This window comes from Chiloscyllium plagiosum, chromosome 48, assembly GCF_004010195.1.
Source record: "Chiloscyllium plagiosum isolate BGI_BamShark_2017 chromosome 48, ASM401019v2, whole genome shotgun sequence".
Classification (NCBI taxonomy): domain Eukaryota; kingdom Metazoa; phylum Chordata; class Chondrichthyes; order Orectolobiformes; family Hemiscylliidae; genus Chiloscyllium; species Chiloscyllium plagiosum.
In genome coordinates, this window is record NC_057757.1 from 5,129,464 (window position 1) to 5,154,946 (window position 25,483).

The window sequence follows — 25,483 nt, forward strand, 5'->3', positions numbered from 1 at the left end:
ACTCACCACCACCATCACCACCACCACCCACTCCATCCCCACCAACTCCACCACCACCAATTCCACCAGCACCAACTCCACCACCACCAATTCCACCAGCACCAGCTCCACCAACACCAATTCAACCACCACCAACTCCACCACCCCAACCCACCTCAATTACTCACCTCCTGGCCTGAGAAAAATCGTGCTGGCTGCCTGGATTGTTCTAGAATATACCTCAGCCTTCTCACTGGGCTCAGTTGCTCTGTCAGGAGCTTGGCAAGATTTTTACGCTTAATGGAACCCAGCAAAACCTTTGACTCTGGAAAAGAAAATTAAAGGAAATTTTGTTTTACCTCCTTTACAATCTTGTGCTCATCCCAGATTTGTCCTCTTGCTGACTATTTCTCCTTTAAGGATTTGGCTGAGGTCTCACACTCACACCACTTAGCATCTCCCCGAATGGATTAGTATCTGCTGGGGTAGGGTTCTACCAGAATGGCAGCCCTTCTCAATCTTGCCCTTGCTAGTAAAAGATGAAGTCAGCCCCTCAATGCTGGGGATTGCCTTAGGCCTCAGGGCTGGCATCTGCCACGTAATGTAGAATGTCCTTGGGAGTAGCTAACATCACAGGGAATTATATACATCAGGCACATGGCACAGAAATGGGTCAATCAGCCCAACCAGTCCACGCCATTATATCTGCTCCGCTTGAGCTACTCCCTGTCTTTCCTTATCTCAATCCCACCCTCTATTGTCTCCTCCCTCACAATTCTAGCTGGTATTCATTTCTTGTCGGAATGAGTGTCACATTCACACCGCCCTCTGGATGCGGAAGTTTCTCCTGAACTCCTGAATTGATATCTCGGACATTATCTCACACTGAAGTACCCCTTGTTCTGATCTTTCCTGCACGATTCTCTCTGTCTCCACTTTCAAAGACCTCTTCTGGAGGACCTCTATGAACAGTATAGATGTTCAGCTGGTCCATTCTTTCCTGATATGAAAAGGCACGCACTTCTGGTATTATTCTGTGTAAGTTTCCACTACTCCCCTCCACTGCCTTTCTATCCTTCAGATAAATAGGGTCACCAAAATTGACTGCGGGTCCTCACTCTGTGCACCAAGGACTGGCATCTAGCCTTCTGCAGAAACATTCAACCAAAAGCTGAAATAAAGGTAATGGATGTCCGCCCGGATTATGCAGCATCGTCGCTACTGATTGAAATTCCTTCCACATGGGCAGGTAAAGGACTGTAGGTAGCTAGGAGGAGGCCATATTTCCCCTCAGCCTGTTCTGTCATTCAATCAGATTGTTACTCAACTCCATTTTCCCTCCTTGGCTCCACAGTAGGGAGAGATGGTCCCTTAGTGAGAATGTTATTGGATTAGCCAAAAGCCTGGGCTAATGCTTTGGGAACAGCGGATCGAACCCCAGCTGGTGGAATCAAATGTCAATAAATCTGGAAGTCTCAATAATGGCAACTGTGACAACAATAATTACTTGTTGTAAGAACCTGCCCAGTTCATTCATGTTCTTCGGGAACGACCTTACCTGGCCTGGCCTTCACATGATACCAGACCCTCTGAAGTGACTGAGCCACTCGGATCAAGGGGCAATTAAGGATGGCCATCAATCCTGGCCTTGCTAGTAATACTCACACTCCATGAAAGAGTAAGGAATCATAACTAAAATTGATCAAAACCAAATTTGAAATTTTTAAACCATATTGAATCTGCCTTGTTCCGATGGTGAGATCTCCACAATTGACGCCCTCGATTGCTACAGAATTGTTTGATATTCACCTGGCTATGGATGTGTGTGTGTGTGTGTGTGTGTGTGTGTGTGTTGGGGGGTGTGTCCACAGAATTGTACAGAGGTACCTGTTGAGTCAACAAGAGGGAATTGTTTCAGCTCTGTGTTCTTCAGCAGGTTTCGGATGTCTTTGTATTTCAGGTCCTTGGCCAGGTATTTCAGGTCTGTCACCATAAAGTCCTCTGCGTAGATATCGTGAGCCCTGAAATAAGAGCCCACATGTTCAAGGTGCTCAAACCTGTAAAAGCCTAGTCATCAACAAACTGTTTCCTGGCTTCTCATTTCTTTACGTTGCCCCCATCACTCCTGCAGAGTCTCATGGGACTTCAGTACTGCGGCTAACTGTAAACCTGGACTGGTCAGCAGGGTCCGGCTATTTGCCTGCAAGGTGCGTCACAGCCAAGTCGTGAGCAGGCACCATGTGTGTGTGGATGCGCACTCACAGAGACACAAACAATTGTGAATGAAGCTGATTACTGGGCAATCATACAATCATGGAATCACGAGATCATACGATCATAGGATCCCTACAGTCCAGAAAGAGGTCATTCAGTCCACCCACCCTCCAAAGAGCATCCCATCCTGACCCAGCCTCCTACCCTATTCCAATCATCAACAAACAGGCCTCTATGATGGAGGGAAGGTGATTGATGAACACGGTTAAACTTCAGACACTGCTCCCAGGAACTTTTGAAGTGATGTCCTGAGATGATTGGCCTCCAACAGTAACCCCCCCCACCATCCCTTTTGCCAGTTCTGACCCTAGCCAGTGCCACATTTGCCCCATCTTAACCAATCCTGGGGGCTGAATATTCACCAATGCCCCCCACCAATTCCCCCCACCAATTCCCCTTCCCCACCCCCCACCCCACCCTCCGTATAACTTGCAGTGCCTTTCCCAAATCTCAAAGTGCTTTCCAACCGAGGAAGGACATTGGTGGTGCAGTCACTACTGTAAAGTAGGAAATGACAACAGCCAATGTGGGCACAGGAGGATCCCAAAACCAGCAATATGATGGCAACCAGACAATCTGAGATTTGAGGCTTTTTGTCAGAGAAACCAGGGAGAATAGCGTCTTCCAACACCCAGTGGAGCAGACGGTCAGCTGTGCCGTAATTGAATGGTGAATCAGGCCCAATGGGCTGAATGGCCTATTTCTCTTGCTCTGTTCCTTTTCCAGTAGTGCCATTTGTGTTCCATCTGAGATGGCAATCAGAGGCATGATTTAATATTTAACACGCAAGACGACACCTTTGACAGCGCAGTGTTGGAGCGTTACGCACTGGGTTATGTGTTCAAACCTCCATTAAAAGCTCCATCATCAATTTGGAGCCCACACACAACTGAGCTAGACTGAGCGTGACTCACCAGCCCCAGACAGATGCACGACACAGGCATGTAGATTCTTTCCCTTACCCGCTCTTCCCCACCGTCAGCTTGGGCAGGTAGGGAAGCTTCTTCACGATGACTATCCCATCGAAGAAAGATGGCTGGGATCGCTGGCTGATCACGTTGGCGACCAGCACAGCGATGAGAACCGGCAGGATATGGGACATCTGCCCTGTCAGCTCGAAAACCAGCACAGCGGTGGAGATGGTGTGGGTGACTGCCCCGGAATAGGCTGCAGCCCCTACAGAGAGGGAGAGAGAGCGCCACACACACAGTAAGAGACAGGAAACCATCCAAATGTCCTTCATTGGACGTAGGGAGCCCGTATCCCATTTGAGTACCTCTGAAAATACACTCACGTGGTTGAAACAAACACAAAAATAGTTGGGAAAGCTCAGCAGGTCTGGCAGCATCTGTGGACAAAAGGCAGAGTTAACAGCGGTCTCCTCTACATTGGGGAGACTGGGCGCCTCCTAGCAGAGCCCTTTAGGGAACATCTCCGGGACACCCGCACCAATCAACCACACTGCCCCATGGCCCAACATTTCAACTCCCCCTCCCACTCTGCCGAGGACATGGAGGTCCTGGGCCTCCTTCACCACCGCTCCCTCACCACCAGACGCCTGGAGGAAGTACGCCTCATCTTCCACCTCGGAACACTTCAACCCCAGGGCATCAATGTGGACTTCAACAGTTTCCTCATTTCCCCTTCCCCCACCTCACCCTAGTTCTATACTTCCAGCTCAGCACTGTCCCCATGACTTGTCCGAACTTGTCCTACCTGCCTATCTCCTTTTCCACCTATCCACTCCACCCTCTCCTCCCTGACCTATCACCTTCATCCCCTCCCCCACTCACCCATTGTACTCTATGCTACTTTCTCCCCACCCCCACCCTCCTCTAGCTTATCTCTCCATGCTCCAGGCTCTCTGCCTTTATTCCTGATGAAGGGCTTTTGCCCGAAACGTCGATTTCAAAGCTCCTTGGATGCTGCCTGAACTGCTATGCTCTTCCAACACCACTAATCCAGAATTTTGGATCTAGTGACCCTTCTTCACAACCATCCTGAAGAAAAGTCAATGGACCTGAAAGGCCAACTCTGCTTTCTGTCCACAAACTCTGCCAGACCTGCTGAGTTTTCCCAGTAATTTGTGTTTGCGTTTCTGTTTTCTAGCATCCACAGTCCTTTGCATTTTTTTTTACATGTATTGTTGATGTTTTCCATCTTTAGGTTGTCAGGACAGGTGCCAAACTTCAAAGGGAATGATAACTTTTCATGTATGAAAAAAGGTTGCTGATTAGTTGGCAAGTCAACACCAATTTGGCTGAGGCATTCAAGGAACTACTGTTTAATTCAAAAATAGTGCAATACCTGGACATGTTCCTCCTCCCTGCAGAGGAGAGGTACCTTCATTTGAACATATGTAGCACATAGCAATCTCAAGTAAGCCACTTTTCTAGCCTGACTCATTTTCCCACTGTTGACAGAAGCTAATATACACCAAAGGTAGTTTTAATTACTATGCAGCTGAAAGTCGAAGAGGAGTCAGCAATGAGGCCACGCACCTGGAGGTTACAATGTTATAAATAAGGAGAAAAGGTTCTGCAGTGTCTATTGCTGTCGGGATTAAAGGCAGTTGAATCTTGGAAATCCTGGCTCTGAGGGAATACTCAGAATCTGGCAACGACATTGTTAGTGTTTCCATTTGGGATTTTGCCTGAATGGGATAGTTACTCCCCTTTTCAGCTGTTGGTCTGTGTGTTTTTGGGGGAAAGTCCTTATTTTATGTTGAGGTGATGGTCCTTTAAGAACTGGATTTTTCTGAAAGGAGATCCCTTGAGAGGAAATGTAGTTTGCTTCTAGTAATTGAGCATCTGACCAAGTTGCCTGGGAGATAAACAATGGCAAAGCAGTAATGAGAGCAGGAAGTTGATTCTAAGGAAGGATGTTGTTCCCTTTCTAGTGTAGAATCCCCTACAGTGTGGAAGCAGGCCATTCAGCCCATCATGTCCACACCAACCCTCCAAAGAGCATCGCACCCAGACCCACTCCTACTCCATAACCCTGCATTTCACATGGTTAAGCCACCCAGCCTACACATCCCTAGATACTATGGGGCAATTCAGCACAGCCAATCCAGCACATCTTTGGACTGTGGGAGGAAACAAGAGCACCCGGAGGAAACCTGCATAGACACTGGAAGAATGTGCAAACTCCACACAGACAGTTGGTTAAGGCTGGAATTGAACCCAGGTCCCCAGCGCTGGGAGGCAGCAGTGCTAACCTCTGAGCCATCGTGCTGCCCGATTTAGTTTTGGTTTGGAACAACTCTTTTCAGCAGAATTAGTTTGAAATTCTGCGTGATGGTTGAAAGTGTTAAAGAACAAGGCTGCATACTTGAAACAGCGAGTTGGATTCTGGAATAGCCAAGCCCTGAAGAGAGAGAACGAGAGAGAGAAAGTTCTAGATGGAAGATTTGGCTGTTAAAGTTATTGGGCCCAGGAGAGTTCTGACCCAAGGTGGCTGCGTTTAAGATCCAGACTGTGGGACAGAAGGAGAAACAGCTTTGCCAAGGTTTTAGGCAATTAATTTCACTCATAATGCAGAAGTATCTATAACAGGTGCCTGGTCGATAATGCCATTTTAACCACCAAAGGCAAGTCGCCAATATTTTGGGGCTGTGGTGCGAGGAGTCAGGAAAGAAGTTCATGATCATGATTTTTATATATATGTCTGAGAGGGACCCCTGCTTAACATCTGGCCAGAAAGACGGACCTCCAGGAGTGAAGCAGTCCCTCAGTACTGCACTGGAAGAGTCAGCCAGACTTGAATATTAATTACTTACATTACATTATTGCATTGCTTATTATAGTTATCATAATTATTGCATTGTTTAAACTTATTTATAATTATTACATTATATTGTTACATTGCTTATTATAGTTATCATAATTATTGCATTATCTATAATTATTACATTATATTATTGCATTTTTTTTATAGTTATCATAATTATTGCATTGTTTATACATTGAATAAGTTCAAGACAAGGTTCGATAGATTCCTAGATACTAATGATATCAAGGCAAATGGGAATAATGCAGGAAAATGGCATTGAAGTAGATGATTAGACATGATCTGGAATTATAAAGCAGGCTTCAAGGGCTGAATGGCCTGGTTTCTATGAATTATGTTCTCTAGTCTCTGGACAGGGTCTGAACCCACAACACTGCTTCCCACAGCGACCGCACTCCACAAGTGAGTCATTCATTGTTGAATGCTTCTAGAGGTCCTGAGGGCTGAGGAGGTTTGTATCCTACATTCAAGGCAGTGCCGTCAGGGATGGAAATATTAGGGTGTGAACTCAGCATTTTGTTGGCTCTGAAATATGTGGAGGATGGCAGTGTGAACTAGTCCACACAGCATGGGAACACTACAGCAATTAGTAACTTCCGCACCTGTTATCAAAGGGGGTTTGAGAAGACGGCTATTTGGGAATCTAAACAGTTGCAATAAAACATAGAGTCGTACAAAACAGAAACAAACTCTTTGGTTTAACTCGTCCATGCCAAGTTTCCCAACTAAATGAGTCCCATTCGCCTGTGTTTGGACCATATCCCTTTAAACCCTTCCTCTTCAAGTACCTGTCCAAATGTCATATGAACCATTCTCTGTGTGAAAAAGTTGCCCCTCAAGTCCCTTTTAAGCCTTTCCCCTCTCACCTCAAACCTATGCCCTCTAGTTTTGAACTCCCCCACCCTACAGATAAAAAACTTTGCTATTCACCTTATCTATGCCCCTCATGATTTTATATGCCTCTATAATGTGCAATGATATAAAACATACTGAGACATCACCACTAATGGCAACAGTGTTTATCGATAAGATGCACTGCAGCAACTCACTAAGGCTCTGTCAACAGAACCTTCCAAACCCATGACTTCTCACACCTAGAAGGACAAGGGTTGCAGATACATGGGGACCACCATCACCTGCAAATTCCCTCCAAACCACTCAGGTCCTGACTGGGCGATACATCACCATTCCTTCAAGGTCACTGGGCCAAAATCCTGGAACTCCCTTCCCGAACAGCTTTATGGCTGTCCCTACATCTTGCTGTGGTTAAAGAAGGCAACTCACCATCACCTTCTCCAGGACAATTAGGGATGGACAGTTAGTAGTGGTCCAACCATTGACGGCATGGGTTTCGACAGAGAGGAAAGCTCCCTGTACACTGCCTCCCATCAAACACTCCCCAGGAGAGTGACAGCACATGGTTAGATACAGATTAAAGCTCCCTCTACACTGTCCCCCATCAAACACTCCTAGGATAGGGACAGCACAGGATTAGATACAGAGTAAAGCTCCCCCTACACTGCCCCCCACCATCAAACACTCACAGGACAGTGACAGCATGGGGTTAGATACAGACTAAAGTTCCCTCTACACTGTCCCCCATCAAACACTCCCAGGATAGGACAGCATGGGGTTAGATACAGAGCAAAGCTCCCTCTACACAGCCCCCCATCAACCACTCCCCAGGAGAGTGATAGCAAGGGGTTAGATACAGATTAAAGCTTCCTCTACACTGTCCCCCATCAAACACTCCCAGGACAGGTACAGCACAGGGTTAGAAACAGAGTAAAGCTCCCTCTATATTGCCCCCATCAAACACTCCCAGGACAGGGACAGCATGAGGTTAGGTACAGAGTAAAGCTCCCTCTACAGTGTCCCCCCCATCAAACACTCCCAGGACAATGACAGCACAGGGTTAGATATAGAATGAAGCCTCCCCCTACACTGCCCCCTGCCATCAAACACCCTCAGGACAGTGACAGCACAGGGTTAGATACAGAGTAAAGCTCCCACTATACTGCTCCGCATCAAACAATCCCAGGACAGGAACAGGGACAGCAACGGGTTAGATATGGAGTAACGCTTCCTCTACATTGCCCCCATCAAACACTTCCAGGACAGTGACAGCACGGGGTTAGATACAGAGTAAAGTTCCCTCTACACTGTCCCTCATCAAACACTCCCCAGGACAGATACAGCAGGGGTTTTGATACATGCGGTGAACGAATAAGAAGAGACCAATCCACTATTACACCATGTTGGGTCAGACGACCAGAGGCTCGGACCACTTGAAAGGAGGTCAGGCAGATTGAAAGACAGGGAGGCAATCGAAGGAAAGTCCAGCGCTTGGGGCCTAGGTAAAAATGCAGCAATTAAAGTAGGGACACTGAGAAAAGCCAGAGTTGGAAGATTTCATAAACGTGTGGTACTGGATGAGATTAAAAAGAGTGGGTGACGCCATGGAATAATCTTTCAAACAAGGATGACAATTTAAGTAGAGACATGTTGCTCAACAAAATGTCAATGGAGGTCAGTGTGAACATGGGAGTGTGGCACTTGGTGCAATTCATAATACAGAGAGTGGAGATTTGGATGGGCTCCTGTGTAGGAAGAGGATTGAAGGAAATCAGTGAGACTAATAACCTGTTCCAGAAAATGCTCATTTTTTGTGACATCATTCAAAGGTTACTGAGGTGGATTATAACTCCTAATTTTTGCCAAAGTACAAAATTATATACGCCCAGTCACCTGCCAACGCATAACCTGAAGGAGTGATTTTGATGTGAATTCCTTCTGAAATGATTCCTTCCGGAAAGATCTTGGCCATTATCTCCCCATACAGCCGCCCAAGGCCTGCACCTGTGGAATAGTGAGAGTTTTAGGATTGCAACAGAAATCTGAGCCATTCAAACACCCCCAAGACAGGGACAGCACAGGGTTAGATACAGAGTAAAGCTTCCTCTACATTGTCCCCACTAAACACTCCCAGGACAGGGACATTACGTGGTTAAGATAAAGAGTAAAGCTCCCTCTACACTGTTCCCCCCATTAAACACTCCCAGGACAGGTACAGCACAGGGTCAGATACAGAGTAAAGCTCCCTCTCCCAGTGTGTGTTGCACGGGTTAGATACACAGAACAGCCCTGTCAATAATCTAGTAAAGTAGTGGAAAACTTATCATGTATAGTGTACCTTCACACCGCTAAACTCTAACATTTCATATAAATCCGATTTATAGTTTTAGCCTGTTGCAGCACTGGGATTACAGACTGGCTAGAGATTACTGTGCTCCACACTTGGTAAGTTACTGTGATCAGAGTTATTTGTTCGAAACTAACTAGACCGACACAGCGTGACAGTGTGCAGGAGGTGCAGATCTTCATAGAAACAGCTCACATGGGGGAATACTACTAAAACAATGACCCGCAGTTACACACAGCACGCAGTGGTAAAGAGTTTTGTTCTTAATAATGGATCATTTTTGGAGTGCTTACCATAGACAAAAACAGGTAGAAAGTAACCTGCAGGAACAACCATCGTCGTAGCCAACAGCAGCATGAAGAACTAAGGTAAAATGAAAGAAATATTAAAAACAAGAGGAGTTAGCCCTGGCTCCCTTAGCTCCAATTGATTGCCTTCAGAGATCACTTTCAGATCCTTGGTTACATATACTCTTGGCTGATGCACCTGATTGAGTGAGGTGCCTTTTGCTTTTGAGTGAGACCTTACTCCTGTCCTCTCAGGCAGATATAAAAACAGCCTGTGGAAGTGCTATTGTAGCAGGCCATTCAGCCCCTTGAGCATACTCTACTAAGATCGTGATTGATCTGGTTTCAGCCTCAATTCTCCGCACCTGTTCGACCTTTCACACCCTTATCTATCACAAATATTAACTAATCTAGCTGGGACAGCAGGGGCTCAGTGGTTAGCACTGTTGCCTCACAGCACCAGGGACCCAGGTTTAATTCCAGCCTCGGGGAACCATCTGAAGTTTGCACATTCTCCCTGTGTCTCCTCTGGATGCTCCGATTTCCTCCCACAGCTCAAAGATGTGCAGGTTAGCTGGATTGGCCATACCAGATGCCTCATACTGTGCAGGTTAGCCACGGGAAATGCAGGGTTGTAGGGGAGTGGGACGCTCTTTGGAGGGGTGGTGTGGACTTGATGGGCTGAATGGCCTGCTTCCACAGTATGAGATTCAAAGAGCCAGCTTCCACCCCCTTTTGGGGAGAAAATTCCTCAGATGAAAAACCCTCCAAGAGGAAATCATTCTCTTGTTGGTATTCTTCCCCTAGGTTCAGTTCTCTCACGAAAGGAAACATCCTCCTGCCCAGGTTCCCTCAGGATCTTGTATGTTGCAATAAGGTCAACTCTGGTTCTTCTAACCTCCAATGGGTAAAAATTCAGACTGTTCATCCTTTCTTCATAAAGCAATGAGTTCAGTCCCTCGCAGCAATCAGGCTCACAGTTATCCTTCAGTTAACAGCACCATTGGAAGTTATGGTGGATTTTACGCAAACTTGGAATCTAAACTTTATTTGTTTCGCAGAATCAGGTCATCTCCTGAGACCTTTGCAAATGATGCAAATCCAGATCCAAATATCATTGGGTGAAAGATACACTATGCAAAACACACAAGTGGGAAATCTGAAATCAGAAGGGTCATTCAGTGCTGAATTCAATTTTTGTTCCTTCAAGGCCATTAACCCACAGTGTAGGAGTCATGAGCAGTAGCAAACACTAACGATGGATGACTAAGGTTTGTTTAAATTTTATGATCTAACATTTATTAAATTCCCAGCCCTATAAATATTGGAAAAGCAGCTGAAGCTGTCAGTTCATATTACCTAGGAGAAAGTGAGGACTGCAGATGCTGGAGATCAGAGCTTAAAAAATGTGTTGCTGGAAAAGCGCAGCAGGTCAGGCAGCATCAAAGGAACAGGAGAAACGATGTTTCGGGCATAATCCCTTCTTCAGGAATGAGGAGGGTGTGCCAAGCAGGCTAAGATAAAAGGTAGGGAGGAGGGACTTGGGGGAGGGGCGCTGGGAATATGATAGGTGGAAGGAGGTTAAGGTGAGGGTGATAGGCCGGAGAGGGAGTGGGGGCGGAGAGGTCGTGAAGAAGATTGCAGAGATGACCTGGGGGGGTGCAGTGAGAGAGGGACTCACTGAGATCCTTGTAGAGGAAGGCATCCTTGCAAGAGGATTCACAGTAGGAGAAAGTGAGGACTGCAGATGCTGGAGATCAGAGCTATCCTGACCTGCTGCGCTTTTCCAGCAACACATTTTTAAGTTCATATTACCTGCTGGACTCCTCTGATTGGCGAGTCATCTGGTATTTAGAAAAATAAATTCTATCTGTTCTGATGAATCCTTTTTGATATTTGTCAAGGGCTGATAATTGATGTCATTGTGAATGCTTGCCTGGATTTCAAAAGCTACTTGTTCAGCTTTGTGAGGATGTGTGGGGTTGATATTATTTTGGTTGTTAGTTTAAAGTGACTATTAAAGGATTATCTGCCCCCGATGTGGATTTTAAACAGAATTTTATTTTTATAACTCATCGAATATTTCATGGGATTTTAAATCTTTAGATAGGTTTTGTGAATGGAAGATTCTTTTCAATATCATACGCGTGTGAGAAATAGCTGCCTTAAGTTGTCAGAAGTTTATTTTTTTTCATCTCCACGAAGCCCCTGAAGTTCATCCATTGCGAATACAGAATAAGTGGCTATGAAATTGGCATGGGAGTTTGAGTTGGTAAGAAGACTGGCATGGGGAATGGGGGGAGTGCCCAAGGACTGTTAGTGGTTCTCAGTCAGGCCATTGTTTATTACCAATAGTGATGGTACGCCACCATCTTGAACCACTGCAGTCTGTGTGGTGATGGATGCGCCCACAATGCTGTTAGGGATAAAGTTCCAGGGTTTCGCCCCAGAGACACTGATGGAACAGTAATATATTTCCAGGTCAGGGATGGTGTTTCTATGCGTCTGTTGCTCAGAGGGCACAGCTTTGGAAGGTGCTGCCAAAGTCTTGGTGAGTTGCTACGGTGCACTTTATCGATGGTGCATACTGCTGCCACTGTGTGACACAGAGCCATCAGACCCTTCGGTCCAACTAGACTACCCCAACCAAGTTCCCAAACTAAAGTAGTCCCATTTGCCTGCTCCTGGCCCGGATCCCACCAAACCTTTCCAATTTGTGTACTTATCCAAATGTCTTTTAAACATTGTAACTGTGTCAGCGGTAAAGGCAGTGAATGTCCAAAATGGTAGATGGGATGTCAATCTAGTGAACTGCTTTGACTTGGATGGTGTCAAACTTCTTGAGTGTTGTTGGAGCTGGACCCATCCAGGCAAGTGGGGAATATTCCATCACACACTTGTGAATTGTGGACTGGCTTTGGGAGACAGGAGGTGATTTACTCACCACAGGATTCCCCATTGATCTGCTCTGGTAGCTGCGGTGTTTATCCAGTTCAGTTTCAGTTTCTGGTCAATTTAATGATATACTTGCATTGTCCTACACAGCAAAGGGTTGGTTCCTGGGATCAGGGAGAGTCGTCCTATAAGAGGAATTGACATTCTCCGGAGTTCAGAAGCGTGAGAGGTGTCTTAAGTGAAATGTACAAGATCCTGTCAAGGTTGACAGAGGCTGTCTGTGGAAACTAGAACACGGGGCTGCAATCTCAGGATAATGGGTTGATCATTTGGGACAGGGATGAGGAGAAATTTCTTTATTTAGAGGTTATAAATTGTTGGAATTGTCTACACCAGAGGATTGCGGATAGTCCATTGTGGTAACTATGTAAGCCTGAGATAGACAGACCTCTCAGGGGATCTTGGGATATGTGGGAAGTGGGAAGACATAGCTGAGGCAGAAGATCAGTCATGATGGCATTCACTGGGGGAGCAGGATCAATGGGCTGAATGATTTACATCTGATCCAATAACTTATGTTCCTGCACAGACCAGGACCATACCTCAGATCAAAGCAACTTCAAAGCTCATTCTTTCTGAACTGCATTTTGTTTTGTCACTGAAACAGAAATCATTTATTTACCTTTAGGATGATAAAGAACGTCAACATCTCCAGAGATGAAAGTCTCATGTGGGTCCATTGAAGCCAATTGGCATTATAGGTCGGGGCAGGAGGCTGCCTGGTGCTGTTCTCCAGCATCTGCTCATCGGAACCCCAGGTACGATTGTCAAAGAATGTTTCCAAATGTTCCTTCATCGAGAGCTGTGAGAAAAGGACTTGTGCTCAAAATAGAGAGATTACTTCAGCATTGACCAATGAATCTGCTTTCTATCCATACTGTGGTAAAGATCAGATGGTGGGCATCCTTCCAATCACCTTTAATTCTGACATGCCCCTTTATAATGAAAGGTGTCTCTGTAAACTTGTCAGATTGTCATCACATCTCACCAACCTATCCATTGGAGGTGCTGCTGCATCGCTACTGACTAGAGTGTGTAAACAGAGCATCGTAGGATGGCACAGTGGCTCAGGGGTTAGCATGGCTGCCTCACAGTGCCAGGGAACCAAGTTCGATTCCAGCCTCAGGTGACTGAGTACAGGAGTCGGGAGGTCATGTTGCAGCTGTACAGGACATTGGTTAGGCCACTGTTGGAATATTGTGTGCAATTCTGGTCTCCTTCCTATCGGAAAGGTGTTGTGAAACTTGAAAGGGTTCAGAAAAGATTTACAAGGATGTTGCCAAGGTTGGAGGATCTGAGCTATAGGGAGAGGCTGAACAGGCTGGGGCTGTTTTCCCTAGAGTGTCAGAGGCTGATGGGTGACCTTATAGAGGTTTACAAAATTATGAGGGGCATGGATAGGATAAATAGACAAAGCTTTTTCCCTGGGATCGGGGAGTCCAGAACTAGAGGGCATAGGTTTAGCGTGAGAGGGGAAAGATATAAAAGAGACCTAAGGGGAAACTTTTTCACGCAGAGGGTGGTATGTGTATGGAATGAGCTGCCAGAGGATGTGGTGGAGGCTGGTACAATAGCAACATTTAAGAGGCATTTGGATAGGTATATGAATAGGAAGGGTTTGGAGGGATATGGGCTGGGTGCTGGCAGGTGGGACTAGTTTGGATTGGGATATCTGGTCGGCATGGACGGGTTGGACCGAAGGGTCTGTTTCCATGCTGTATATCTCTATGATTGTATGACTCTATGACTGTCTGTGTGGTGTTTGCACACTCTCTCCGTGTTTGTGTGGGTTTCTTCTGGGTGCTGTGTTTTCCTCCCACAGTCCAAAGATGTGCAGGTTAGGGTGGATTGGCCGTGCTAAATTGCCCCATAGTGTGCAGGAATGTGCAGGCTAGAGGGGTTAGCCATGGGAAACGCAGGGTTACAGGAATAGGATGGGATGCTCTTTGGAGGGTCAGTGTGGACTCAATGGGCCGAATGACCAGCTTCCACACCGTGGTGATTCTGTGATAAGCTTTCCCATTGTAAAGAGCAATGTAGAAATTTGTAATGGGAGGACAGGAAGCCTGATAATAGAATAAGAAACAAGTTGTGTATGCCTGCCCTTGTCCAATTATGCACCACCCTCTCGGTTCTCTTCACTTGGAGTCTGGGATGCTTTCCCCAGACCATCTCCTCCTCCATGAACCACCACGAAAAGGCAATTTCAGCAAATTGACAAGAACAATGGCAAGGATATTTCAGTCTGTAATTCCTCCCACATAGTGTTACAGCAGAACTACAAGTCTGTCATTAAAGATTTGATTAAAATAATCACATTGCAAATCTCAAAAGTGTACATAATTTTTTAAAAAATTAACCAAGGAAGAAATTGTGCAATTCCCTTGTTGGTTGTATATTATTTGGATAACACCAGTTTCTATGTTGCATTCATAATGGTCTTAAGGCCACCTGGCCCCTCATTTAGCACTTGTGTGACCAGGAATTGTTAGTAGTTGGCTCGAATCCCGGAGGCTGTACCTGGTTTCTGACCCCAGAAGATCTGCCTCTCCCTACCTCAAAATCTAAAACGCCATCAACTAATAAAACCATCCAGAAAAGTACTGATCACAAAATCTCTTTTAGATGCTCCTGTGACTCCTGCCCCAAGCTTGCTCAAGGAGGTTACGGTTTAATTTCTGAATATGGCAGAGCAAGCAGAGACGGTTTGTGATCCTGTGCGTCTCTAGCATCAGTGAGGTGCAAGGATTGAGAGAAACTGGTCATGGGACAGATTCAGGTGTAAGCTTGCACTGAATCATTATGATGTCTGGTTTCGGATTTAACCAATGCTTCTGTCTGTCACTGGATTTTCGTTCTAAAATCTAGCAGCACTAAGATCTAACAGCATCGAATATAAAAGTTGGCCAATTAATTTATAGCTGTACAAAACTTTAGTTAGGCCACATTTGAGATATTGCAGTTCTGGTCGCCACCGTACCAGAAGGAGGTGAAGGCTTTGGAGAAGGCTCTGGCAGAGAAGGTTTACCAGGATGTTGCCTGGTCTGGAGGAGTTTAGTTACGTGGAGAGGTTGGATAAACTCAGATTGTTTTCACGGGAAAGGAGGAGGCTGATGGGAGACCTGATAGAGGTTTACAAAATTACCAGAGGTATGGATAGGATGGATAGTCAGAGGCTTTTTTTCCCCAGGGTGGAGAGCTCAACTGCAAGAGAACACAGGTTCAAGGTGAAAGTTTAGGGGGGAAATGGGAGGACAGTTTTCACACAGAGGGTGATGGGTGCCTGGAACACACTGCCAGTGGAGGCGGTGGAAGGAGGTATGTTGGCAACGTTTAAGGCATATCTTAATAGACACATGAACAGGAAGCAAACAGAGGAATAGAAACTGTGCGGGGCAATACATAGAAGGTTTAAATTGCACTGTATTGCATTGAAAGAAAGTTCATTGCTTACCCTCGAACCGATGTACTGGCCCACTCCATGGGGAAAAGTTACACTTGCCAATACAAGAGCCACAAATCCAGCGAATAGAATCTTACTGCGGAAACAAAAATACTGTTTTCTTTCTCAATATAAGACATAAAGTGAATGCAACAAAAATTCACCCAACTAATTCCTGGAAAACAGGATTGTCCTACAGGGAACAGCTGAGGAAGTTAAGCCTGTATCCTCTGTATTATGGAAGAATGAGAGGTGATCACAAAACCCTCAGACGTTTAACGTGACAAATGCAGGAAGGATGTTTCCCCCTGTTTGGTGGGGGATCCAAGCAGCCAGAGACACAGTCTCAGAATCAAGGGCAGGCAATTTCAGAGTGAGATGAAGAGGAGTTGTCTTCTTAGACTGGAAAGGCTGGAACCTTTTCCACTGGAGTGTCGGAGGCTGAGGGGTGACCTTCTAGAGGTTTCTAAAATCATGAGGGGTACGGATAAGCTGAATGACAAGCTACGTTTTTCCAGGGTGGAGGTGTTCAAAACTATGGGGCATATATTTAAGGTGAGAGGAGAAGGAGGGAAAAAGGACATGAGGAGTTAGCTTTTTAACACAGAGAGCGGTACCCTTGTGGAATGAACTGCCAGAGGAAGCGATGGACAGTTACAATCTTTACAAGACATTCGGATAAGTTCATGAGTAGGAAAGGTTTGCAGGAATATGGGCCACACATAGGCAGGTAGGACTGGTTTAGTTTGGGAACATGGTTAGCATGGTTGGACCGAAGGGTCTGTTTCCATGCTTTCATGACTCTAGGACTCAGATAGTGGAGAATCTTTGGAATTCTTTACTCCAGAGAGATGTGGAGTTCAGTTACTGAATACGTTCGAGACTGAAATCAATAGATATTTACATATTAAAAGACCAGGAGATATAGGCCATTCAGCCCATCATCTGTTCCAGCTTTCAATCATGGCTGACATGTTTCTCAACTCAATTCTCCTGCCTTCACCCCATAACCCTTGACTCCCCTTACCAATCAAGAACCTATCAAACCTGAAAGCATCAAGGATATGGGATAAACCAGTGTTAAAGTAGGAGATCTGACATGATATCATTGAATGGCAGAGTGGGCTTGGATGGGCTGAGTAGCCTCCTCTTCTTCCCATTTCTCATGCATTCACTCAGCCCCTTGAACCCACTCCACCACTCAATAAGATTTGGGTCTGATCTTTCACCACATCTCCGCCATCTCATCTGCTCTCTGCATCCCTTCATCACCTTGGCATCCAAAATCTATCGACTTTACCCTTGAATCAACTCATCGGCCCAGCTCTCTGAGATAGGGGATCCCAAAAATTTGCAATGCTCCAAGATAGTCATCCTTTGGGATGGACGTGAGTGCGGTTGAGAGAGTGCAGGGTAGACTTAGCAGGCAGGATTCAGAAATTTTAACTACAGGTTAGAAAAGGTAGAGTCATTTACCTTGGGATGAAGGAGCAATTCAGTTGAGGGGACAAGGTTATGATAGGCTTAGGTCAGATGGAAAGGAAAAGTTGTTTCCATTGGTTGATAGTTCAAGGACTCAGGTGAGCATAGAGTTAAGGTTTCACATTTCTGATGGACATGCTTCTATGTAGCAAACACAAATGAACTTGAGTTTGCTGGCCATGAAAGGTGTGGAAGTGGAGAAGTGAATGATTTCAAAGGAACCTGGGTGGATATATGAAGAAATAAACTTACAGGACCAGACGGATACAGCTAATGACTGGTCTGGTCCTACAGAGAGCCAAATGTGAAATTGACAAAGAGCTTTGAAATTCCTTTGGGTTACCTACTTGTCAGCCATGAACCTGGAGATCTTTTTGTGGTTGGTCATAAATATGGTGAGGTTCCGGTGGCAAAACAGGTAGACACAGCACAGACATCCGCAGACGACCCTATGGGAAAGGTCCAGAGTAGGAGGTGATTCACAGCATTGACATTTCAGCTTTGTTTTATCTGCAGCAATTTTGTCACCAAAACTTCACTGCTGCACTCCATGGAAAAAAAAATGACAACTCCATACGTATTTATTGCCCATACCAGACAGCAGTCAAGAGTCAACGAAAATGCTGGGATCTGCGTTATGGTGGCTCAGTGGTTGACACTGCTGCCTTATGGCACCAGGGACCCAGGTTCGATTCCACCCTCAGGCGACTGTCTGTGTGGAGTTTGCACGTTCTCCCTGTCTCTGTATGGGTTTCCGCCCACAGCCCAAAGATGTGCAGGTTTGGGTGAATTAGCCGTGGTAAATTGCCCCATAGTGTGCAGGTTAGGTGGATTAGCTGTGGAAAATGCAGGGTTATGGGGATGGGGGTGGGTCTGGGTGGGATGCAGTTTGGAGGTTTGGTATGGGCTCGATGGGCCGACTGACCTGCTTCCACACTGTGGGGATTCTCTGAGATCCCAGCAATGTGGTTGACTCAACTGCATTCTGGGATGGGCAATAAATACCACTCTAGCCAGCAGCATCACCCTCATCCCAGGCAAGAACAGAAAAGAAAACTTTCCCAAGTCTACACATGAAGACAGAATATCTGTTTCTTTGGCTCATATTTCCCGGAACAGATTGTTAGCCTGAGGCTCAAGCCTGAGACTAGAAGATTGTCCCACTCTTATCGCCTGCCAGAAGCATTTTGGAAAGATTAATGGGTTCATAATCGACTTGTTTGGCCGTCCTATGGTCACACCTTCCTTGGCCGCCTACCCCTGGAGTGCAACACGAACCTGGAGCCTCAAACAGGCAGGGACGTTCCCCTAATGCCTCAAGACTACCCCCTTTCTCTGGGAAGAGTGAAACTTTTTCAAACTTACCCAAGAATGGCGAAGGAAAGGAATTCTGGCAGGTCAAAGGGGAATTCCACCTTCCAGTTGGTCGTGAAGAGCACAGCCACCGTTTCTGAGGGAACAGGAAGGTCCGGTTGACTGAACTCCACTCAAACTGTCTTCCCAGTCTATTGTCAGAAGGAAAACTCGGGACCAGAGCTGGGCACATTATACATAATTCAGCTTCGAGGGTGACACTATTAAGCATCCATTGCAACCTTCACTACCTGGAGGGACAGGAGCAGCAGGCACCTGGGAAACCCTAATCCCAGCCCAAAGTCCCCTCATAACCATACACACCATCCTGAGGTGGAAACAGACCACCATTCTTTCACCTTCACGGAGTAAAAATCCCACATCTGCCTGCCTCAGCAAAATGACTGACTCCAAAATGACCCAGTGAGTCACTCAGTTCAAAGGCAATGAGGGAGATGAACAACAGATTCTGGCCTTGCCAGAGATGTGCACACATCCCATGAAAGAATGGACTAGAAGGAAACTGTATGTGTGTATTTACACCTCAAGGGCTGTTAAGATTCAAGAAAGCTGCTCACCACCACCTTCTCAGGGGATTTGTCCCCATGAATAAGAGCAATTGAAGTCAGATTTAAAGATTTACCCCATAGCTTGGGCGGCACAGTGGTTCAGTGGTTAACACTGCTGCCTCACAGTTAACAGGGATCCGAGTTCGATTCCACCCTCGGACAGCTGCCCGTATGGAGTTTGCACATTCTCCCCACGTCTGCGCAAGTTTCCTCCCACAGTCTAAAGATGTGTAGGTTAGGGTGGGTTGACCATGCCAAATTAACCATACTGCCCAGGGATGTGCAGGTCAGGGTGGATTGGCCGTATTGAATTGTCCCATAGTGCCCAGGGATGTGCAGGTCAGGGTGGATTGGCCGTATTGAATTGTCCCATAGCGTCCAGGGATGTGCAGGTTAGGGTGGATTGGCTGTGCTAAATTGCCCATAGTGCCCAGGGATGTGCAGGCTAGGGTGGGTTAGCCATTGGAAACGCAGCGTTACAGGGATTGGCGAGGATGCTGTTCAAAGTGTCAGCGTGGACTTTGCCACCTGGTAACAAGCAGCCGTGTTTCTTGCTTTGCACCCGAAGCCTAGACATTCAGTAACTCCAGAGCAGTACCGTGTTCGTTGTTTACCACAGCCAGCACCCGGAACATCAGAGCAGCACAGGTCGCAGCAAAGAACCCTCGCCAGTAATTCCGTACGGCAAAGTGAGTGGCTGTTGTCTCCACGCTGAACAGGACTCCTGGGGGAGGGAGAGAAGGGCAAAAACATTGTGTCTGTCACTGGAACAATTGGAACAATTCTACAGCTAATAATGGGACACAACACACCTCTTAACAGAGGCATCTCTCTCTCTTTCTCACTTACAGTGCCTGAGAATAGCGTGTTTTTTTCTTACCAGTGAGCATGGCCCAGCGGATAGCTCTTTGATGCCTGAATGCTGCTGCAAACAAGGGTCAGTGAAAACACTCGGTAGCTTAAAATGTTTCCGTTCTTCTGCAGCCTCCCCGTGAGTCCTCTACACCCTGCTCAGTGGCTAAAGCCCAAAAGCACACCCCACACTTCATCTCGTCAATTTTCAGATGTTCTCCGCTGTGTGAATTCTGGGGAATTACAATGGATCATGCTGGGAGAAGGTTTGGAAAGTACTCCCCTGACCCCACACATGCTTATATAAACTCCTCTTCATCGGTACTCCTTGTGGTAACACTCTCTGGCAGGAGACGTATCTCCTGATTCCCATTCTTATACTGAATGGCCTCTAGTTCTGCTCTTCCCCTCAAAGGAAATTCTCTCTCTACATCCACGCTGTGGAAACCTTTCATCATTTTCACGACCAATGTGAACCTTATCTTTTTGGGAGAAAAGAGACCCAGTCTGATCACCCTTTCCTGAAAGGATCTACGTTTGATTCCAGACTCTACTCTCTGAAATGGCAAATATAATGAGTAATGCTGATGGTGAGGAAGTAACATTTCTTGACCATTATCCTACATGCAGGAGTATGGCTTCACAAGAAGAGTCATATTGGACCGAAACCTGAATTCAGTTTCTCTCCCTCTCCGCAGCCTTCTGATGGTGCCAGACCTGCTGAGTTTCTCCAGAACATGTTTCTGATATTCTGGTTTTGGTCTTCACCAGGACTTTTGTCCATTAGGCCCCAACCCAATCACTGATGATACAGTCTGGCTATCAGAATATCACAAGTCATTCAGTTCAGTTATAGACAGTTCATAGAATCCCCTACAGTGTGGAAGCAAGCCATTCAGCCCATCAAGTCCACACCGAACCTCTGAAAAGAAACCCTCCCAGACCCAATGTCATATCCCTGTATTTCCCATGGTTAATCTAGCGAGCCTGCACTAAGGACAATTTAGCACAGTCAATCCACCTGACCTGCACATCTTTGGACTTTGGGAGCACCCGGACGAAACCCACGCAGACACAGGGAGAATGTACAAACTCCACAAAGACAGTCGCCCAAGGCAGCAACGCTAACCACTGAGCCACCATGCAACTAGGGATGGGCAACACGTACTGACCTTGCCATTGATGCCCATCCTATTTTGAACGTTGCCCTATGCCTTGATTTTCTTTTGCTAATACGGCATTGAGAACCGGCTGCAGTTCCTCTGCATCTGTTCAGCACAACTTCTTTGTTTCATCAATTCTATCTCCAAGATTGGCTTTGCTTCTCAACAGTCTAACTAACCTGGGTCACAGCTTGTAATGGCTTGTACTTTGTGCTTGTAAGTGCTATTTCTCTTTATTTTCCACATAATATGTCAGCCCCTTATTTTGTATGTGTGGTTGACTTTTCGAAATATGAATCAGGAGCAGGATTAGGCCACTTGGTCTCTGCCATTCAATAAGATCGCGGTTGATCTGATTCCCACCGACTTCCAATAATCTTTCACCCCCTTATTTACCAAGAATCTATCCAGCTTATCCTTAAAAATATTCAAAGACCCTGCTGCCAATGCCTCTTGAGGAAGTCAAGTCGCCATAGAGTCTTATCGGACCACAGGACCGATAAGTCATTCAGTTGTACCTGTCAGGCAGGGAGGAAAGGGTCGTGTGAGGGAGCCGTGGTTTAATAAGGAATTGGAATCCCTTGTTAAAGGGAAGAGGGCGGCCTATGTAAAGATGAGGTGTGAAGGTTCAATTGGGGCGATTGAGAGTTATAAGGTAGCCAGGAAGGATCTGAAGAGAGAGCTAAGAGCAGCAAGGAGGGGACATGAAAAGTCCTTAGTTGGTAGGATTAGGGAAAACCCAAAGGCTTTCTATAGGTATGTCAGGAATAAAAGAATGACTAGGGTAGGAATAGGTCCAGTCAAGGATAGTAGTGGGAAGTTGCGTGTGGAGGCTGAAGAGATTGGGGAGACACTGAATGAATACTTTTCATCAGTATTCACTCAGGAACAGGACATTGTTGCCGATGTGAATACTGAGTCACAATTAATTAGAATGGACGGCTTTGAGGTATGTAGGGAAGAGGTTTTGGAAATTCTGGAAAGGGTGAAAATAGGTAAGTCCCCTGGGCCTGATGGCATTTATCCTAGGATTCTCTGGGAAGCAAGGGAGGAGATTGCAGAGCCATTGGCCTTGATTTTTATGTCCTCGTTGAAAATAGGCTGGTACAATTGCAACATTTTAAGAGGCATTTGGATGGTATATGAATAGGAAGGGTTTGGCGGGATATGGGCCAGGTGCTGGCAGGTGGGTTGGGCTATCTGGTCAGCGTGGATGGGTTGGACCGAAGGGTCTGTTTCCATGTTGTACATCTCTATGACTCTATGACTTTAAGAAAAAAAAGGACTGCTCTCCCATTAGAGAGAGATGGTGGTTTAACTGAGGCCCACCATGCCCTCAGGCAAGGGGAGAGGCTGAGAAGAAGAGTCCTTCACGATAACCTCAGACGGTGCGGGAATTGAACCCACGCTGTTGGCATCACATTTGAGGAGAGTCCCAAAGACTCGCAAACATCTGTGAGAAAATAAAACTGCCTCACCTCTGCTTTAACAGCTGACCCCTTATTTTAGAGTCATACAGCAAGGAAATAGACTCTTCGGCCCAACGTGTCCATACTGACCAGGTTTCCAAAACTGAACACAGTGACCCCTAGTTCTAGAATCTTCCAGAGGTCAAAACATCCCTTCCCCTATCAAGATGCTTAACATAAGAAGGTAAGAGCTAGGGGCAGGAGTAGGTCATCTGGACCATTGAGCCTGTTCCACCATTCAATAAGATCATGGCTGACCTTTACATGGACTCGGCTCCACTTACCCACCCGCTCACCATAACCCTTAACTCCTTTACTGTTCAAAACTCCATCTATCTTTGCCTTAAAAACATTCAACGAGGTAGTCCCAACTGCTTCACCGGGCAGGGAATTCCACAAATTCACAATCCTTTGGGTGAAGACATTCCTCCTCAACTCAGTCCGAAATCTGCTCCCCCCCTTATTTTGAGGCTATGCCCCTTAGTTATAGTTTCACCCACCCATGGAAACAACCTCACGCTTCTATCTTGTCTATTCCAATTGGGTTGAACCAAGTCATCTCTTATTGTTCTAATTTCCATCAAATCCAGGCCTAGCCTGTCCATGCTTCCCTCACAGGACAATGGTTGGGAAGAATGGGAGGAAGTGAGAGAGAAAAAGTCCTTACCTCCAACCGGTGCCACAAAGCAACAGGCTACACCCACCGCTGCGCCAGCGATCAGCATTTCATATTTGCGTCCTTTATTCTGCACAGAGAACAAGAAGAAAGGTCATGGACCTCATGCACGACAGAGAAGCCTCAAAGAGGCCATTCAGCCCTTCAATTGCTGATCTCTAACCAAGTTCTTGGTAAACAAAAATATATCAAGTTCTGATCTCCAAGTAACAACTGATCCAGAATGATCCGCTATCGGCAGAAGTGAGGTCCAACCCAGACCGACCTTTGTGTGTTGTAGGGTTTCCTAATTTCACTCCTGAAAGGTCTCTCTCTACCTCCCCTTTCTGCATCTTATTCTCTTGATCAAACATGCTAAATTCCAGGAAATGCAAGCCATGACTGTGTAACCTCTCCTCATAACTTAACTGGTGAAGTCCAGATATTATTCTGGTGAATCCACACCATACTCCTTTCAAGGCCAGTATCTCCCTCCTAAAATCTGATGCCCAGAACTCCTCATCTTGACTCCATAGAAACCATACAGTGCAGAAAGAGGACATTCAGCCCATTGGTTCTGCATCAACCCTCCAACGAGCATCCCACCAGATCCAGTGCCCACGTCCTATCTCCATTGCCTGTACTAACCCACCTAGCCTGCATACTTCTGGACAGTATGGTCAAATTAAATGGCCAATCCACCTAACCTGCACATCTGTTGGACTGTGGGAAGAAACCAGAGCACCCCCACACAGAAACAGAGCGAACATGCAAACTTCTATGCAGACAGTCCCCCAAGGGTGGAATTGATCCCTGGGTCCCTAGCACTGTGAGGCAGCAGTGTTAACCATTGAGCCACTAAGCTGTCCCAATTATGGCCTAACAAATGTCTTGTGTTTCTGAAGCTTGACATCTAACCCCTTGTAGTCCAGTCCTTTAGATGGAAAAATCTGAAAGCTAAAACCCTTCTGGTTACATTCTGTACATCTCAGAATCATAGAATTATTGCAGGACAGAAGGAAGCCATTTGGCCCATCATGTCTGTACTAGCTCCCTGAATGTGCAATGCACTCAGTGCTATTCTCCTGCCTCCCCCTGCACCCCCTACCTCCATGGCCCCTCCCTCGTTACTCCTTAGCAGATAGCATCGAACTCACTTGAAAGTTTTGATGCCTCTACCATGCTGTCAGGCAGCACATTGCAGGTATAGCCACTTTCTCCTCCTATCACTTTTGTTTCTTCTGTCAATGACCTTAAATCTGTGGTCGCTGATTCTCTAACCTTTCACAGGTGGGGTCGTCCTGCCTGTCTGCTCTGTCCAGACCCCTCATAATTTTGAACGCCTCGATCAGATCTCCCGTCAGCCTCCTCCATCTGAGGAAAACAGTCCCACTTTTTTTCCAATCTATTCACAGAAATGAAGTTCCTCATCCCCGAAGCCATTCTCACGGATCTGATCTGCACTCCCTTCCCAACGTTTCTGACATTTGAATGATCTGCACGTCCAGGCCCCTGCTGTTTCTATCTTAGCCCCACAGGGATGAGATCACTGAGGCCTGCATTTGATAACAAAGAGACTATATGACAGATATTTATCATTGGCCAGAGGGTACCACGAGTTGGGGGTGGACAGATATCCTGCTTGTTTGAGGGTTGACAGCTGAGATTCCAGGAAAAAAAATCCCCAACTTTTATTTGATCAGTGCCATTGGGCTGAATTTCAGTGGAGGTAGAGGTCATGAGAATATTCCCATGGGATTGGCAAAAGGCAAACACAAAAAGGGTTTAACACCTTGGGTGAAAGATTGTCCCTCAGATAGTGCAGCACTCCTTTAGAGGGTAGTGCCAGCCTCGATTATACATCGAAGTCTCTGGGCCCATTGGAATTCAGCTCAGTGGGGAATGCAATGGGATTCTTTGACGTCAGGTTGAACTGAGAAGAATTTGTCCATTTGGATTCTGTGGAATTGATATGACCAAGGATCAGTTTAATCCAGTTGTGTCTGAAT

The 25,483-nt window shown here is 46.2% G+C and overlaps 1 protein-coding gene across 2 annotated transcripts in view; it reads right to left on the reverse strand.

Annotated features, from left to right (window-relative positions):
* Nucleotides 1-25,483, reverse strand: part of LOC122544340 (chloride channel protein ClC-Kb-like) — a 71,459-nt gene that overhangs the window by 19,864 nt on the left and 26,112 nt on the right. For both annotated transcript variants that reach the window (XM_043683535.1, XM_043683534.1), the window contains 11 exons: nt 23,487-23,565; nt 19,934-20,059; nt 18,779-18,863; nt 17,761-17,862; nt 15,944-16,028; nt 13,112-13,291; nt 9,541-9,610; nt 8,794-8,904; nt 3,216-3,429; nt 1,867-2,000; nt 168-304 (listed from right to left, as the gene is read on the reverse strand). In XM_043683535.1, the coding sequence (XP_043539470.1) occupies nt 168-304; nt 1,867-2,000; nt 3,216-3,429; nt 8,794-8,904; nt 9,541-9,610; nt 13,112-13,291; nt 15,944-16,028; nt 17,761-17,862; nt 18,779-18,863; nt 19,934-20,059; nt 23,487-23,565 (1,323 nt within the window). The remainder of the gene's footprint in view (nt 1-167; nt 305-1,866; nt 2,001-3,215; nt 3,430-8,793; nt 8,905-9,540; nt 9,611-13,111; nt 13,292-15,943; nt 16,029-17,760; nt 17,863-18,778; nt 18,864-19,933; nt 20,060-23,486; nt 23,566-25,483) is intronic.